This window comes from Salmo salar, chromosome ssa04, assembly GCF_905237065.1.
Source record: "Salmo salar chromosome ssa04, Ssal_v3.1, whole genome shotgun sequence".
NCBI lineage: Eukaryota > Metazoa > Chordata > Actinopteri > Salmoniformes > Salmonidae > Salmo > Salmo salar.
Genome location: NC_059445.1, coordinates 56,821,368 through 56,839,476, shown reverse-complemented (window position 1 = coordinate 56,839,476; position 18,109 = coordinate 56,821,368). Strand labels below are relative to the sequence as shown.

The window sequence follows — 18,109 nt, the reverse complement described above, 5'->3', positions numbered from 1 at the left end:
AAACCAATTATGTATATTTAGACTTTCTTTGCTTTCAGGCCCACTGGGAATGGGTGGTGGGTGGGCATCTAGTCATTGAGGGGGAGGGCAGGGGGGAGACTCAGGGGATGGATGGTGGGAGGGGGACTGATAAGCCACCTCAGTTGCTGGGTGGGATAGGAAGGGGCAGGAGGCATTCTTTCTTCAGGGCGCGGCGGGACGACGCGGCGGGACGGCGCGGGCGGTGGAATGGGTCGGTGTTATCGTCATATGCATTTCTTTCTTTTTGTACCTATAGCCCCCCCTTCTGAATTTGAAAATGACAAAACGAAATAAAAAGTTAGTCAAAAATAATAATAGATATCCCGTTACTGTAAATCCTTAACCATTAGGGAGATGAAATAATACCTGACCCTGGTTCAATGGTAGAGGGTAACTTCTACCACTGTACTGGGGGCTGTTTTGTGTATTTTTGTAAAAGGCTTTACTTTGGGAAAGAAGACAACCAGTATGCAGGGACAGACAGGGGGAAACCTACACTCTTCCTCGCTGTCATCTCAGTCGTCTCTGTTGGGATGCCACACAAAGTTGTAAATTATATGCTCCAACCATCATCATACACACACACACACACACGGGTGGTGATGAGCAAATGCTGAACACATGCAGTATAAACCCAGTATGACAGAAAGACTTACTGGCTGACTCTTTGAAGCCTTTGGCAGAGTGGACGATCACATGGAGGAATCCATACAGGCCTGAGGTTTCCTCATCTGAAACAAACAGCACAACAACACAGTTAGTCTCCGTCTGTCACACTCATTATCAGTGACCTGTAAGTGGCCTGGGACAACTCATTATCATTACCTCGAGGGTGTGTCAAATGAGACCCTATTCCCTATATAGTGCACTACTTTTGACCATTCAATTCTAGTCATTTAGCAGATGCTCTTATCCAGAGCGACTTACAGTAGTGAATGCATACATTTTATAAATTTTCTTTTCCCGTACTGGTCCCCCGTGGGAATCGAACCTACAACCCTGGCTTTGCAAACACCATGCTCTACCAACTGAGCCACACGGGACCAGGGTCCATGGTGTGGGTGTTCGTGAGGTATTCTTTCAGGTAGATACTTTTTCAGGTAAACTGAAGCCCCATGTGGGAGCAGAGGAAAGCATGTATATCCTACCAACGGGACATTAAACTAATATTTTATGCTTCACCGAGTCGTGGCTGAACGACGACATTAAGAACATAGAGCTGGCGGGTTATGCACTCTATCGGCAAGACAGAACAGCAGCCTCTGGTAAGACACGGGGTGGGGGCCTACGCATTTATGTAAACAACAGTTGGTGCACGATATCTAAGGATGTCTCAAAGTTTTGCTCGCCTGAGGTGGAGAATCTTATGATAAGCTGCAGACCTCACTATTTACCCAGAGAGTTTTCATCTGTTTTTTCTGTAGCTGTCTATATACCACCACAGAGCGAGGTTGGAACTAACACCGCACTAAATGAGCCGTATTCCGCCATAAGCAAACAGGAAAACGCTCATCCAGAGGCGGCATTCCTAGTGGCCGGTGACTTTAATGTAGGGAAACTTAAATCCGTTTTACCTAATTTCTATCAACATGTTAAATGTGCAACCAGAGGTAAAACAATTCTAGACCACCTCTACTCCACACACAGAGACGCGTACAAAGCTCTCCCTCGCCCTCCATTTGGCAAACCTGACAATAACTCGATCCTGATTCTTGCTTACAAGCAAAAATTAAAGAAGGAAGCCCCAGTGACTCGGTCTATAAAAAAAAGTGGTCAGATGAAGCAGATGCTAAACTACAGGACTGTTTTGCTAGCACAGACTGGAATATGTTCCGGGATTCTTCCGATGGCATTGTGGAGTACACCACATCAGTCACTGGCTTTATCAATAAGTGCATCGAGGACGTCGTCCCCACAGTGACTGTACGTACATACCCCAACCAGAAGCCAAGGAATACAGGCAACATTTGCACTGAGCTAAAGGGTAGAGCTGCCGCTTTCAAGGAGCGGGACTCTAACCCGGAAGCTTATAAGAAATCCCGCTATGCCCTCCAACGAACCATCAAACAGGCAAAGCTTCAATACAGGACTAAGATCAAATCGTACTACACCGGCTCCGAGGCTCGTCGGATGTGGCAGGGCTTGCAAACTATCTACCGACTACAAAGGGAAGCACAGCCGAGAGCTGCCCAGTGACACGAGCCTACCAGACGAGCTAAATAACTTCTATGCTCGCTTCGAGACAAGTAACACTGAAACATGCATGAGAGCATCAACTATCCAGAGGACCGTGTGATCAACCTCTCAGCCAATGTGAGGAAGACCTTTAAACAGGTCAACATTCACAAGGCCGCTGGGCCAGACGGATTACCAAGAAGTGTACTCCGAGCATGCGCTGACCAACTGGCAAGTGTCTTCACTTACATTTTCAACCTCTCCCTGTCTGAGTCTGTAATACCAACATGTTTCAAGCAGACCACCATAGTCCCTGTGCCCAAGAACACTAAGGTAACCTGTCTAAATGACTACCGACCCGTAACACTCACGTCTGTAGCCATGAAATGCTTTGAAAGGCTGGTCATGGCTCACATCAACACCATTATCCAAGAAACCCTAGACCCACTCCAATTTGCATACCGCATCAACACATCCACAGATGATGCAATCTTTATTGCACTCCACACTGCCCTTTCCCACCTGGACAAAAGGGACACCTATGTGAGAATGCTGTTCATTAACTACAGCCCAGTGTTCAACACCATAATGCCCTCAAAGCTCATCACTAAGCTAAGGACCCTGGGACTAAACACCTCCCTCTGCAACTGGATCCTGGACTTCCTGACGGGCCGCCCCCAGGTGGTAAGGGTTGGTAACAACACATCCTCAACACGGGGGCCCCTCAGGGATTTGTGCTCAGTTCCCTCCTGTACTCCCTGTTCACTCATAACTGCACGGCCAGGCACAACTCCAACACCATCATTAAGTTTGCTGATGACAACAGTGGTAGGCCTGATCACTGACAACGATGAGACAGCTTATAGGCAGGAGGTCAGAGACCTGACCGTGTGATGCAAGGACAACAACCTCTCCCTCAACGTGATCAAGACAAAGGAGATGATTGTGGACTAGAGGAAAAAGAGGACCAAGCACGCCCCCATTGACATCGACGGGGGTGTAGTGGAGCAGGTTGAGAGCTTCAAGCTCCTTGGCGTCCACATCAACAACAAACTAACATGGTCCAAGCACACCAAGACAGTCGTGAAGAGGGCATGACAAAACCTATTCACCCTCAGGAGACTGAAAAGATTTGGCATGGGTCCTCAGATCCTCAAAAGATTTTACAGCTGCACCATCGAGAGCATCCTGACGGGTTGCATCAATGCCTGGTATGGCAACTGCTCAGCCTCCTACCGCAAGGCCCTAAAGGTTAGTGCATACGGCCCAGTACATCACCAGGGCCAAGCTTCCTGCCATCCAGGACCTCTATACCAGTCAGAGGAAGGCCCTAAAAATTGTCAAAGACTCCAGCCACCCTAGTCATAGAGTGTTCTCTCTGCTACCGCACGGCAAGCGGTACCGGAGCGCCAAGTCTAGGTCCAAGAGGCTTCTAAACAGCTTCTACCCCCAAGCCATAAGACTCCTGAACAGCTTATCAAATGGCTTCCCAGACTATTTGCACCCCCCCACGCTGCTGCTACTCTCTGTTATTATCTATGCATAGCCACTTCGACAACCCTACCTGCATAAACATACTACCTAAATTACCTAGACACCGGTGCCCCCGCACATTGACTCTGTACAGGTACCCCCTGTATATAGCCCTGCTATTGTTATTTACTGCTGCTCTTTAATTATTTGATATTCTTATCTCTTACTTTTTTCTTATTTAGGTATTTTCTTAAAACTGCATCGTTGGTTAAGGGCTTGTAAGTAAGCATTTCACTAAGGTCTACACCTGTTGTATTCGGCGCATTTGACAAATACAATTTGATTTGATTTAATCTCTTACATTTTTGTTAGAAAGGAAAGGGTTTAACACTGAAGAGAAAAAGATACAATCAGGATTTTTCTTTGGTGGTCTGTGGAGAGAACTATAGTTAGCTAAGTCAGCCATTGGCTAGGCCATCAGAAACTAGATAGAAGGCATCTGCCATGCAGCTGTATTAGGGAAGAATTTTGGAGTGATGACACTGACTGGTAATGGGTGTGACTGTTTTTACAAAAACTTATGGAAACTTCTGCGTTCTCGAAGGCTGACAGGTCCCTGCACAATAGTGAGCAGTAGTTTTCCCAGGGTCTAGCTAACTTTTGTTGTAGGCTAGTTTGCAGTGGTTGCAGCAGGTGTTATTGAAGAGGATGTTGTTGCTAATTTTTAAGCGTTGCCCTTTTCAAGATCAATTTTCAACAAGAAGTTACATTTAAAATCATCAATCTGGTGAGATGAACTGCTGCTAGCTAGCTCATTGAAAATAACTGTGTATGAAACATTATTTCATTTAAAATGGCAGCATCCACATTAATGTAGAAGTGTTGAAAAACAATATTATATTCTTTTTTACAATAAAAGTGTCTCCAAAATATAACAACGCTTTATTTACCATGCATTTCTATTGGGCACAAAATAATCTGAAACACAACCAAAACAAACAGCATCCAACAAGTTTGTTGTGTCACAAGCTTGACAACTACAGTGCATTCAGAAAGTATTCAGAACCCGTCCCTTTTCAACATTTTGTTATGTTACAGCCTTATTCTAAACTGGATCAAATTAAAATTTAAATTCCTCAATCTATACAAATTACCGCATAATGACAAACCTAAAACAGGTTTTTAGAAAATGTTGCACATTTATCAATAATAAAAAACAGAAATACCTTATTTACATAAGTATTCAGACCCTTTGCTATAAGATTCGAAATTGAGCTCAAGTGCATCCTGTTTCCATTGATCATCCTTGAGATGTTTCTACAACTTGATTGGAGTCCACCTGTGGTAAATTCAATTGATTGGACATGATTTGGAAAGGCACACACCTGTCTATATAATGTCACACAGTTGACAGTGCATGTCAGAGAAAAAAACCAAGCTATGAGGTCAAAGTAATTGTCTGTAAAGCTCCAAGACAGGATTGTGTCAAGGCACAGATCTGGGGAAGGGTACCAAAACATTTCTGCAGCATTGAAGGTCCCCAATAACACAGTGGCCTCCAGTATTCTTAAATGGAAGAAGTTTGGAACCACCAAGACTCTTCCTGGAGCTGGCCACCCAGCCAAACTGAGCAATTGGAGGAGAAGGGCCTTGGTCAGGGAGGTGACCAAGAGCTGATGGTCACTCTGACAGAGCTTCAGTTCCTCTGTGGTGATGGGAGAACCTTCCAAAAGGACAACCATCTCTGCAGCACTCCACCAATCAGGGCTTTATGATAGAGTGGCCAGATGGAAACCACTCCTCAGTAAAAGGCACAAGACAGCCCGCTTGGAGTTTGCCAAAAGGCACCTAAAGACTCAATGAAAAACAAGATTCTCTGGTCTGATGAAACTAAGATTGAACTCTTTGGCCTGAATGCCAAGCATCATGTCTGGAGGACACCTGGCACCATCCCTACGGTGAAGCATGGTGGTGGCAGCATCATGCTGTGGGGATGTTTTTCAGCGACAGGGACTAAGAGACTAGTCAGGATTAAGGGAAAGATGAACGGATCAAAGCATGATGAAAACATGCTCCAGAGCACTCAGGACCTCAGACTGGGGCGAAGGTTCACCTACCAACAGGACTATGACCCTAAGCACACAGCCAAGACAACACAGGAGTAACTTCGGGGCAAGTCTCTGAATGTCCTTGAGTGGCCCAGCCAGAGCCTGGACTTGAACCAGATCGAACATCTCTGGAGAGACCTGAAAATAGCTGTGTAGTGACGCTCCGCATCCAACCTGACAGAGCTTGAGAGGATTTGCAGAGAAGAATGGGAGAAACTCGCCAAATACAGGTGTGCCAACTTGTCACGTCATACCCAAGAAGACTCGATGCTGTAATCGCTGCCAAGGTGCTTCAACAAAAAAACGAGTAAAGGGTCTGAATACTTCTGTAAATGTGATATTTCCATGTTATATTTTTTTATAAATTAGCAAAAATTTCTAAAAACCTGTTTCTGCTTTGTCATCATGGGGTATTGTGTGTTGATTGATGAGGGGGGAAAAAACAATTGAATCAATTTTAGAATAAGGCAGTAATGTAACAAAATGTGGAATAAGTCAAAGGGTCTGAATACTTTCAGAATGCACTGTATCTGTGACCAACAGATGCATATCTGTTTTCCCAGTCATGTGAAATCCATAGATTATGGACTATAGAATTGATTTCAATTGACTGATTTCCTTATATGAACTGTAAAACCTTTGAAATTGTTGCACGTTACGTTTATATTTTGGTTCAGTATACATCATTGGCTGAAACTGAAGCAGGCCTTTTGGAGATCCCCGCAGGCCCACCGGGTCACGCTCTGGACAGGTACTGAGCCCTGTACAAACAATATGTCACGTGTATGAATGGTGCTATGGACTGTATGTGAACAGTCACAGACAGGTCATGCCACCAAGAGAGAGGGAGAATGCAGAGAAGATCTAGACTGTAATCTTTCATTTCCCCCATCCATTTTTCATTATCAGACAAGTTATTCTGTCCATCTTAACCACAACTAAAAGACTCACTAAAGGAGAGGATAGCAATAACCTGTCAATGTGTATTCCTATATCCCCGTAATGGATAAGGTTAGGATCAGAGTTCTAGTAACCAGAGACTAGATCTGTGGTTAGTTGCTTCTACCTGGTCCCTGTAATGGCCTGTGTGTTGCGTCAGAAAGAGCCATGGGAACTAGGGGGTCACATTCCTCCTCCAGCTGGTCTTTATTTCACCCCCTCCGCTACTTCTTACATTTCATAGCATGGTCTGCCAATGAACCGGAGCCGGAGTCTTTGCCACACTGTGCTGTAAAGTGACTATAAAGGAGAAAGAATGTAAACCTTTGCTTTGCTTAATGACATTTTAGAACCCCTCTAAACTGGAGAGAACAGACGTGTTTGATGTCAGTATGAAGGGAGTTGCTTTGACAAACTGACTGTAAGCAATCAGGAATGCTCAGTGCAAGCCAGGAGCTGTACTTCAGGTCAACATAAGGAAAACAGTTTTTGAAATGCAACATGTAAAGTGTTGGCTTATTTCCCACAAATTTTGTTTACATCCGTTAGTGATCATTTTTTCTTTGCCAAGATAATATATCCACCTGACAGGTGTGGCATATCAAGAAGCTGATTAAACAGCATGATCATTACACAGGTGCACCTTGTGCTGGGGACAATAAAAGGCCACTCAAATGTGCAGTTTTGTCACACAACACAATACCACAGATGTCTCAAGTTTTGAGGGACTGTGCAATTGGCCTGCTGACTGCAGTAATGTCCACCAGAGCTGTTGCCAGTGAATTGAATGTTCATTTCTGTACCATAAGCCAACTCCAACGTTGTTTTAGAGAATTTGGCAGTACGTCCAACCGGCCTCACAACCACAGACCACGTGTAACCATGCCAGCCCAGGACCTCCACATCCGGCTTGTTTACCTGCAGGATCGTCAGACCAGCCACCCGGACAGCTGATGAAAGTGTAGGTTTGCACAAACAAATCATTTTTGCACAAACTGTCTCAGGAAAGCTCATCTGCGTGCTCGTCATCCTCACCAGGGTCTTGACCTGATTGCAGTTTGGCTTCGTAACTGACTTCAGTGGGAAAATGCTCACCTTTGATGGCCACTGGCACGCTGGAGAAGTGTCCTCTTCATGAATGAATCCCAGTTTCAACTGTACCGGGCAGATTGCTGATGTCAACATTGTGAACAGAGTGCCCCATGGTGGCGGTGGGGTTATGGTATGGGCAGGCATAAGCTACGAACAGCAAACACAATTGCATTTTATCGATGGCAATTTGAATGCACAGAGATACCGAGATGAGATCCTCAGGGCCATTGTCGTGCCATTCATCTGCCGCCATCCCCTCTTGTTTTAGCATGATAATGCACGACCCAATGTCGCAAGGATCTGTACACAATTCCTGGAAGCTGAAAATGTCGCAAGGATCTGTACACAATTCCTGGAAGCTGAAAATGTCCCAGTTCTTCAATGGCCTGCTTACTCACCAGACATGTCACCCATTGGATATGTTTGAGATGCTCTAGATCGATGTGTACAACAGCGTGTTCCAGTTCCCGCCAATATCCAGGAACCTCACACAGCCATTGAAGAGGAGTGGGACAACATTGCACGGGCCACAATCAACAGCCTGATCAAATCTATGCAAAGGAGATGAATCGCGCTACATGAGGCAAATGATGTTCACACCAGATGCGGACTGGTTTTCTGATCCAAGCACCTACCTTATTTATTAAGGTATCTGTGACCGACAGATGCATATCTGTATTCCCAGTCATGTGAATTACATAGATTAGGGCCTAATTAATTACTTATTTCAATTGACTGATTTCCTTACATGAACTGTAATTCAGTAAAATCATTGAAACTGTTGCATTTATATTTTTGTTCCGAGTATATCGCTGTTTGTAATCAAGGTTTTAAAATGCTGTGGCCTGACTCAGAAAATCTATACGTAACTTGTAAATATTGGAACCAATTTAGATTTAGACTACATGATATCCAACTTAGTACACGAAGTCTAGCAGAAACCTAGCAAGATATCCTTCAGTGTAAGCAAAGCCACATTAGAAACACCATTGCCTTGCAAGAAAACATGTTTCTCTTTTGAGAGAGGCTACCTGGGGCGGCATGTAGGCAGGTAGCCTAGTGGTTAGAGCGTTGGACTAGTAACCGGAAGGTTGCAAGATCGAATCCCCGAGCTGACAAGGTAAAAATCTGTCGTTCTGCCCCTGAACAAGGCAGTTAACCCACTGTCCCTAGGCCGTCATTGAAAATAAGAGTTTGTTCTTAACTCGCTTGCCTAGTTAAATAAAGGTAAAATAAATACAAATAAATAAAGTACAGTTATTTCATCTCTAAGGTCTGTAGAAGAAAACCATGAAAACACACAGTCAGATGTGAATAGAATAGTGCTGTGGTATAACAGTGTGTGTTATTTGTGGCACATAGTGTTTATGAAGACTTTATGAATGGTTTCTAGTTCGTTAAATGTGGGTCTGTATCTCCTGCAGCTGCGTGTGTAAGCTGAGTGTCTCCCTGCCATTTCCTGTCCCCCAGTGCATCCTGGGACCTCACAGTGGGGCTGCCAGATGGCTTTAATGTCACCCCAATCCAAACATCCCATCTGAGGAAGTAGAAAGGAAAATGTGTGTATGCGAGTGTGTGTGTCCTACCATCTTTATTACTGGTGACAGGGATGTTGTGGACGGTTCGGAGTTTGCAGCAGGAGCTGGTGAGGACCTGTAGCTCTACAGAGCTCAACTGACACGTCTGCAGATCTGAAGACAAACACAGAAACACATGGTCAATAAACCTGAACATAAAGCCAGGCTATAGGTTGTACAATGTGAATCCATGGTAGAGTTGAAAACACAGTGGTAAGAAGCCAATATCAACATCTGCTCACTCTCAAATTGTATTGGTCACATACACATATTTAGCAGATGTTATTGGTCCATACACATATTTAGCAGATGTTATTGGTCACATATTTAGCAGATGTTATTGGTCACATATTTAGCAGATGTTATTGGTCCCATATTTAGCAGATGTTATTGGTCCCATACACATATTTAGCAGATGTTATTGGTCACATACACATATTTAGCAGATGTTATTGGTCCATATACATACGTAGCAGATGTTATTGGTCGCACACACATATTTAGCAGATGTTATTGGTCACACACATATTTAGCAGATGTTATTGGTCACATACACATATTTAGCAGATGTTATTGGTCACATATTTAGCAGATGTTATTGGTCACATACTTAGCAGATGTTATTGGTCACATACACATATTTAGCAGATGTTATTGGTCACACACATATTTAGCAGATGTTATTGGTCACACACATATTTAGCAGATGTTATTGGTCACATACACATATTTAGTAGATGTTATTGGTCACATATTTAGCAGATGTTATTGGTCACATACACATATTTAGCAGATGTTATTATTCACATACACATATTTAGCAGATGTTATTGGTCGCATACACATATTTAGTAGATGTTATTGGTCCATACACATATTTAGCAGATGTTATTGGTCCATACACATATTTAGCAGATGTTATTGGTCGCATACGCAGCAGATGTTATTGGTCACATACACATATTTAGTAGATGTTATTGGTCCATACACATATTTAGCAGATGTTATTGGTCCATACACATATTTAGCAGATGTTATTGGTCGCATACGCAGCAGATGTTATTGGTCACATACACATATTTAGCAGATGTTATTGGTCCATACACATATTTAGCAGATGTTATTGGTCACATACACATATTTAGCAGATGTTATTGGTCACATACACATACTTAGCAGTTGTTATTGGTCACATACACATACTTAGCAGATGTTATTGGTCACATACACATATTTAGCAGATGTTATTGGTCACATACTTAGCAGATGTTATGGTCACATACGTAGCAGATGTTATTGGTCCCATACACATATTTAGCAGATGTTATTGGTCACATACACATATTTAGCAGATGTTATTGGTCACATATTTAGCAGATGTTATTGGTCACATACACATATTTAGCAGATGTTATTGGTCACATACACATATTTAGCAGATGTTATTGGTCACATACACATATTTAGCAGATGTTATTGGTCACATACACATATTTAGCAGATGTTATTGGTCACATACACATATTTAGCAGATGTTATTGGTCGCATACACATATTTAGCAGATGTTATTGGTCACACACATATTTAGCAGATGTTATTGGTCCCATACACATATTTAGCAGATGTTATTGGTCCCATACACATATTTAGCAGATGTTATTGGTCACATACACATACTTAGCAGATGTTATTGGTCACATACACATATATAGCAGATGTTATTGGTCGCACACACATATTTAGCAGATGTTATTGGTCGCACACACATATTTAGCAGATGTTATTGGTCGCATACACATATTTAGCAGATGTTATTGGTCACATACACATATTTAGCAGATGTTATTGGTCGCATACACATATTTAGCAGATGTTATTGGTCACATACTTAGCAGATGTTATTGGTCACATACTTAGCAGATGTTATTGGTCACATACTTAGCAGATGTTATTGGTCACATACTTAGCAGATGTTATTGGTCACATATTTAGCAGATGTTATTGGTCACATACACATATTTAGCAGATGTTATTGGTCACATACACATATTTAGCAGATGTTATTGGTCACATACACATATTTAGCAGATGTTATTGGTCACATACACATATTTAGCAGATGTTATTGGTCACATACACATATTTAGCAGATGTTATTGGTCGCATACACATATTTAGCAGATGTTATTGGTCGCATACACATATTTAGCAGATGTTATTGGTCACACACATATTTAGCAGATGTTATTGGTCACATACACACATTTAGCAGATGTTATTGGTCACATACACACATTTAGCAGATGTTATTGGTCACATACACATATTTAGCAGATGTTATTGGTCACATACACATATTTAGCAGATGTTATTGGTCGCTTACACATATTTAGCAGATGTTATTGGTCACATACACATATTTAGCAGATGTTATTGGTCACATACACATATTTAGCAGATGTTATTGGTCACATACACATATTTAGCAGATGTTATTGGTCGCATACACATATTTAGCAGATGTTATTGGTCACATACACATACGTAGCAGATGTTATTGGTCACATACGCAGCAGATGTTATTGGTCACATACACATACGTAGCAGATGTTATTGGTCACATACACATACGTAGCAGATGTTATTGGTCACATACGCAGCAGATGTTATTGGTCACATACACATATTTAGCAGATGTTATTGGTCACATACACATACGTAGCAGATGTTATTGGTCACATACACACGCAATAACATCTGCTAAATATGTGTAACGAAATGCTTATGTTCCTAGCTACAAAAGTGCAGTAATATCTAACAATACAAAACATTACAAACAAATCTAAAAGTAAAATAATGGAATTAAGAAGTATAGAAATATTAGGACAAGCAATGTCGGAGTCCAGAGTATAAATATGTGATGGGATGTATAGCCATTATGGACAGTATGTGGATAGAATATGTAGTATATCTGAATAATATGTAGTATATCTGAAGAATGCCTAAGATAAAATAGTATGTACAGCAATAGCTGAATAGGATGGCCTTGACTAGAATACAGTATATACATAAGAAATGGGTAGAACAGTGTGTAAACGTTATTAAAGTGACCAGTATTCCATGTCTATGTACATAGACTCCTCCTGTACCTTTCTTCTGTAGTTTTTGGATGCTCTCCCTCCACTCTGACCTCTCATAGTCTGAAGACAGGAGGAACAGGTAGCTCTGAGGATAAAATGGGGGAAACTTTCAGGAAAAAGTGGAAATCACATTTTATAGGACAACCGCTCCCTCCAGTGGTGGAAAAATAACAGTACATCAATATTGCAATCATGGACATAGCTGCTAACCCTAACCACAGATTTAGAGTAGAGGTCGACCGATTATGATTTTTCAAAGCCGATACCGATTATTGGAGGACCAAAAAAAACTGCTTCCGATTAATCGGCTGATTTTAATATATATATTTGTAATGAAGACAATTACAACAATACTGAATGAACACTTTGATTTTAACTTAATATAATATATAAATAAAATCAATTTAGTCTCAAATAAATAATGAAATATGTTCAATTTGGTTTAAATAATGCAAAAACACTGTGTTGGAGAAGAAAGTAAAAGTGCAATATGTGCCATGTAAGAAAGCTAACGTTTAAGTTCCTTGCTCAGAAATCGGCCCAAATTAATTGGCCATTCCGATTAATCGGTCGACCTCTAGTTTAGAGCCAGATTATCCAACCTCAAACATAAGCATCAACCCTTTACATTCACGGGAACTGACTCTGCATGGATAGGGCTAAACGGAAATGTTTCTTACAGAAGAAATATGAAAAACAAATGCATAACGATGGTACCAGTTGAAAGGGAACGGTTTGGAGATTATGGGAAAAATATTAGACCAAAGGTGAGTACACCTGACACAAGACTGAATCCAAACATTACACTGTTGATTTTATGTACATTTTACATTTACGCCACATTTTGTTGATAACGGAAATACTCTGGATACATTCAGTAACATGATAAGACCATTCCTGGACAATGGTCCATTATAAATCACAATCTGGGTCAGGTGGGCATGATCTGAAAGCTTGTTCTATTGCCAACATGACTAGCTAAGTTATACAATACAATATTACAGTGTTAGGCTTTCCCAATGCAACTCAGGGAAACAGATCATTTTGGTGCTCATAGAAAGGAGTCATGATTGCATTCAGGTGCTTGTGCAGCAGCGAATTTTCTTCACAATAAATAAACAAAGGCTCATTCTGTTCAGAACAACCCAGGGTATAACGTCATGTCATCTTGTAACTGTACAGCAAACAGAGTGATCATAAACGCACCATCCTGGACTTATGGCAACTCAACAACCATCGTTGAGTCCACAGATTTCTGATGCTATTGCATCGCATGCGGTCAGATTCAAGTCGGCCAAACTAATTGTTCACCACAGTAGACCTCAAGGATGCTTATTTCCACGTCGGCGTTTATCAATGGCTCTACCATTGTTTGGACAAAGCCATACAGTGGTCGAGGATTGCTGTCTCCCCTGGGTGCCCATGCACATTCCACTACAACATTGGTTCCCAAACTTGTTATAGTCCCGTACCCCTTCAAACATTCAACCTCCAGCTGCGTACCCCCTCTAGCACCAGGGTCAGCACACTCTCAAATGTTGTTTTTTGCCATCGTTGTAACCCTGCCACACACACTATACGATACATTTATTAAACATAAGAATGAGTGTGAGTTTCTGTCCCAACCTGGCTCGTGAGAAGTGACAAAGAACTCTTATAGGACATGGGGACATATAATAATAATTATCAATAATTTAGCCCTTTATTTAGCCATCTCACATATAAAACTTTATTTGTTCATCAAAAATTGTGAATAATTCACCACAGGTTAATGAGAAGGGTGTGCTTGAAAGGATGCACATAACTCTGCAATGTTGGGTTGTATTGGAGAGATTCTCAGTCTTAAATCATTTTCAACACACAGTCTGTGCCTGTATTTAGTTTTCATGCTAGTGAGGGCCAAGAATCCACTCTCACATAGGTACGTGGTTGCAAAGGGCATCAGTGTCTTAACAGCGCGATTTGCCAAGGCAGGATACTCTGAGCGCAGCCCAATCCAGAAATCTGGCAGTGGCTTCTGATTAAATTTCCACAGAACCTTGAGTTCATTTGCACACAAAAAAAATCATACAATGATGGAAAGACCTGTGTGTTGTCCTTGTTAATGCAGACAGAGAAAAGCTCCAACTTCTTAGTCATAGGCTCAGTTTCGTCCCGCACATTGAATATAGTTGCGTAGAGTCCCTGTAATCTTAGATTCAGATCATTCAGGCGAGAAAAAACACATCTGTTGACTCATCCAGCTGTAATGCATAGAATTCACTGGCTTGTATGCGAAGCAGTAATTGTTTCAAAACATCTCCTGCCATGTCACTGACGCGTCGTGAAACAGTGTTGTTTGATGAAGTAATTGTCTGTATAGTTTTTTGGGCCTTTCCCCCCAGTATTGTCTCAGCCATACCCACAGCAGCAGGAAGAATTAAGTCCTTCACAATAGTATGGGGCTTGCCTGTCCTAGCCACTCAGTAGCTCACCATGTAAGACGCTTCTAGCCCCTTCTTATTAATGGTATCTGTTGCTTTTATACATGTCTTACTACTCGAAAGTCGTCTTTATTCTTGCTCAAAAAACTCCTGTGGCTTATTTTTCAAATTGTCATCTTTCGTTTCTAAATGTCTGCATAAGAGTGAAGGTTTCCCGCAAAAGAGTAACGGTTAATGTGATTGGATGTTAATTATTTGACTAGGCTACCTGTATTTGACATTGTGTTGTTATTTTGCTGAACACTAGGTGGTTTCATTTTATTTTTGGTAGTGAAATGAGGCTACTCAGGCGAGAAAAAAACCTCACCCAAAAAAACCTCTATAAATGGACTGTTAGAAAATGTAAAGAAATGTGAATCCCATTTTATTAGATTAGCCCCGATGGCAGTGCGTGCCTCAGTTTGGGACTAGCTGCACTAGAGGAATTGCCATGTCATGGGCACTGTACAGAGCATCTCTGTCTTGAAGAATTGTACGGCGGCTAGTTTGTCTTCCCCTCACTCCTTTGTGAGGTTCTATCTCCTGGATCCTACTGCACCCTCCCCAGCGCACCCTGGAGCTGAGTAGGCTGGATCAGGTAGATTACCATGTACCACAACAGGCTTCTCAGGAAACAAGCTATTGGCAATCAGGGTGTTTTGCAAGTGTCCCATAGTGAGATGTCGAACCGAGTCGACTGAAAGAGAACTTTGGTGTGACAGTATGTAACCCTGATTCTCTGTAGGAGACATCTCACCAGACTTGTGTAAGAGGTAGTTCTTAGAATGGTTTCCTCAGAGTAGTGCAGGTTGTTATATAGATGTGCATGCCATACACCAATAAAGCTCTGATTGGCCTGTTAGGCATGATTGAATAAGGCTTCAACCAATGACTTGCAAAAGAGGGCGTGTCCCATAGTGAGACGTCGCACTCATCTCTTTCAGAGGACCGGGGTTACATAACGTAACCTAAAGTTTCCAACAGGCCAATATTCTACATACTTTAGCTCAGAAAACATGGTAATTAACTACAATGCCCATAATCCATTGCACACCTACTTGTCCGATCTGGGTATCCACGGAAACAGAGAGCAGTTGCTTCACGAGCTATCTCTACCTGAAAAAACATGCTGTAAGTCAGGGATGGGCAACTGTTGGCCCTTTTGAAAGCCCTCGAAACAAAACATTTTTTTTGATAATCTAACCAAAACGACCTCAAAAAGCACTAATCGCTCAAAATAGATCTGATCCAGGGCCAGTGTTTAGGCAGCAGTAGTTTACCTTGCCGTGTTTGTTGTGGATGCGGAAGGGGATGGTGGGCGAGTGTAACAGCAGCCAGGACTCCTGCTCATTCATCTTCTTCCTCAGACGCTCCACGTTACGACTCTGGCCCTTCAGCGCTTTCTACACACACAGAAACAAAACAGGACAATCGGTTTTTTTACCTAAACATGAAAACTCCATCAGGTAGAATTCATAGCAAGCAGTGCCCTGGAATGACATTCACTCATGGGATGATATGCCAAAAATAACTAACTGAAAGTCACACCTCCAATAAGCCACGAATATGAGTGTATTGAGGCATATGTCACTGTGCATCTATGGCTATATGCACCATGCCACTGCCTACTTCATTTGTTCATTTAGCAAACAAGACAGCTCATAATCAGTGCCTTTATCACAGTCAACACACCTATATCTTGGCAGCGATTACAGCCTCAAGTCTTCTTGGGTTTGACGCTAAAAGCTTGGCACACCTGTATTTTGGGAGTTTCTCCCATTCTTCTCTGCAGATCCTCTCAAGCTTTGTCAGGTTGAATGGGGAGCATCGCTGCACAGCTATTTTCAAGTCTCTCCAGAGATGTTCGATCGGGTTCAAGTCCAGGCTCTGGCTGGGCCACTCAAGGACATTCAGAGACTCCTGCATTGTCTTGGCTGTGTGCCTTTCGTTGTTTTCCTGTTGGAAGGTGAACCTTCGCCCCAGTCTGATGTCCCGAGCGCTCTGGAGTAGGTTTTCATCAAGGATCTCTCTACTTTCCTATTTCACCGTTCATCTTTTGCTCGATCGTGACTTGTCTCCCAGTCCCTGCCTCTGAAAAACATCCCCACCGCATGATGCTGCTACCACAATGATTCACCGTAGGGATGGTGCCAGGTTTCCTCCAGACGTGATGCATGGCATTCAGGCCAAAGAGTTCAATCTTGGTTTCATCAACCAGAGAATCTTGTTTCATGTCTGAGTCTTTAGGTGCCTTTTGGCAAACTCCAAGCAGGCGTCATGTGCCTTTTACTGAGGAGTGGTTTCCGTCTGGCCACTCTACCCTAAAGGCCTGATTAGTGGAGTGCTGGAGAGATGGTTGTCCTTCTGGAAGGTTCTCCCATCTCCACAGAGGAACTCTGGAGATCTGTCAGAGTGACCATCCGGTTCTTGGTCACCTCTCTGACCAAGGCCCTTCTACCCCGATTGCTCAGTTTGGTTGTGTGGCCAGCTCTAGGAAGAGTCTTGGTGGTTCCAAACTTCTTCCATTTAAGAATACTGGAGGCCACTGTGTTCTTGAGGGACCTTCAATGCTGCAGAAACGTTTTGGTACCCTTCCCCAGACTTGCGCCTCGACACAATCCTGTCTCGGAGCTCTACGCACAATTCCTACGATCTCATGGGTTGGTTTTTGCTCTGACATGCACTGTCAACTGTGGGACCTTTTTATAGACAGGTGTGTGCCTTTCCAAATCATGTCCAATCAATTTAATTTAACACAGGTGGTCTGCTAACAAGTTGAAGAAACATCTCAAGGATGATCAATGGAAACAGGATGCACCTGAGCTCAATTTCGAGTCTCATAGCAAAGGGTCTGAATACTTATGTAAATAAGGTATGTTTTTTATTTTAATAATATAACCTGTTTTCGCTTTGTCATTATGGGGTATTGTGTCCAAAATGTTTAATCCATTTTAGAATAAGGCTGTAACGTAACAAAATGTGGAAAAATTCAGAATACTTCGCGAACGCGCTGTACATACAGTAAACTGCTGACTCCGTCTAGATGATCCTTCTCTTTTAGTGGGTGTGGCTCAGACACGAAGATCTCTAGTCCCCGGCTGACCTCTCTGAGGGAAACCGA

General features: G+C 42.4%; 1 protein-coding gene across 6 annotated transcripts in view; it reads right to left on the bottom strand.

The window, feature by feature from the left end:
• LOC106603511 (active breakpoint cluster region-related protein) overlaps positions 1 to 18,109 on the bottom strand; it is a 233,406-nt gene that overhangs the window by 81,428 nt on the left and 133,869 nt on the right. For all 6 annotated transcript variants that reach the window (XM_045717124.1, XM_045717125.1, XM_045717126.1 and 3 more), the window contains 4 exons: positions 16,269 to 16,391; positions 12,536 to 12,611; positions 9,395 to 9,499; positions 678 to 752 (listed from right to left, as the gene is read on the bottom strand). In XM_045717124.1, the coding sequence (XP_045573080.1) occupies positions 678 to 752; positions 9,395 to 9,499; positions 12,536 to 12,611; positions 16,269 to 16,391 (379 nt within the window). The remainder of the gene's footprint in view (positions 1 to 677; positions 753 to 9,394; positions 9,500 to 12,535; positions 12,612 to 16,268; positions 16,392 to 18,109) is intronic.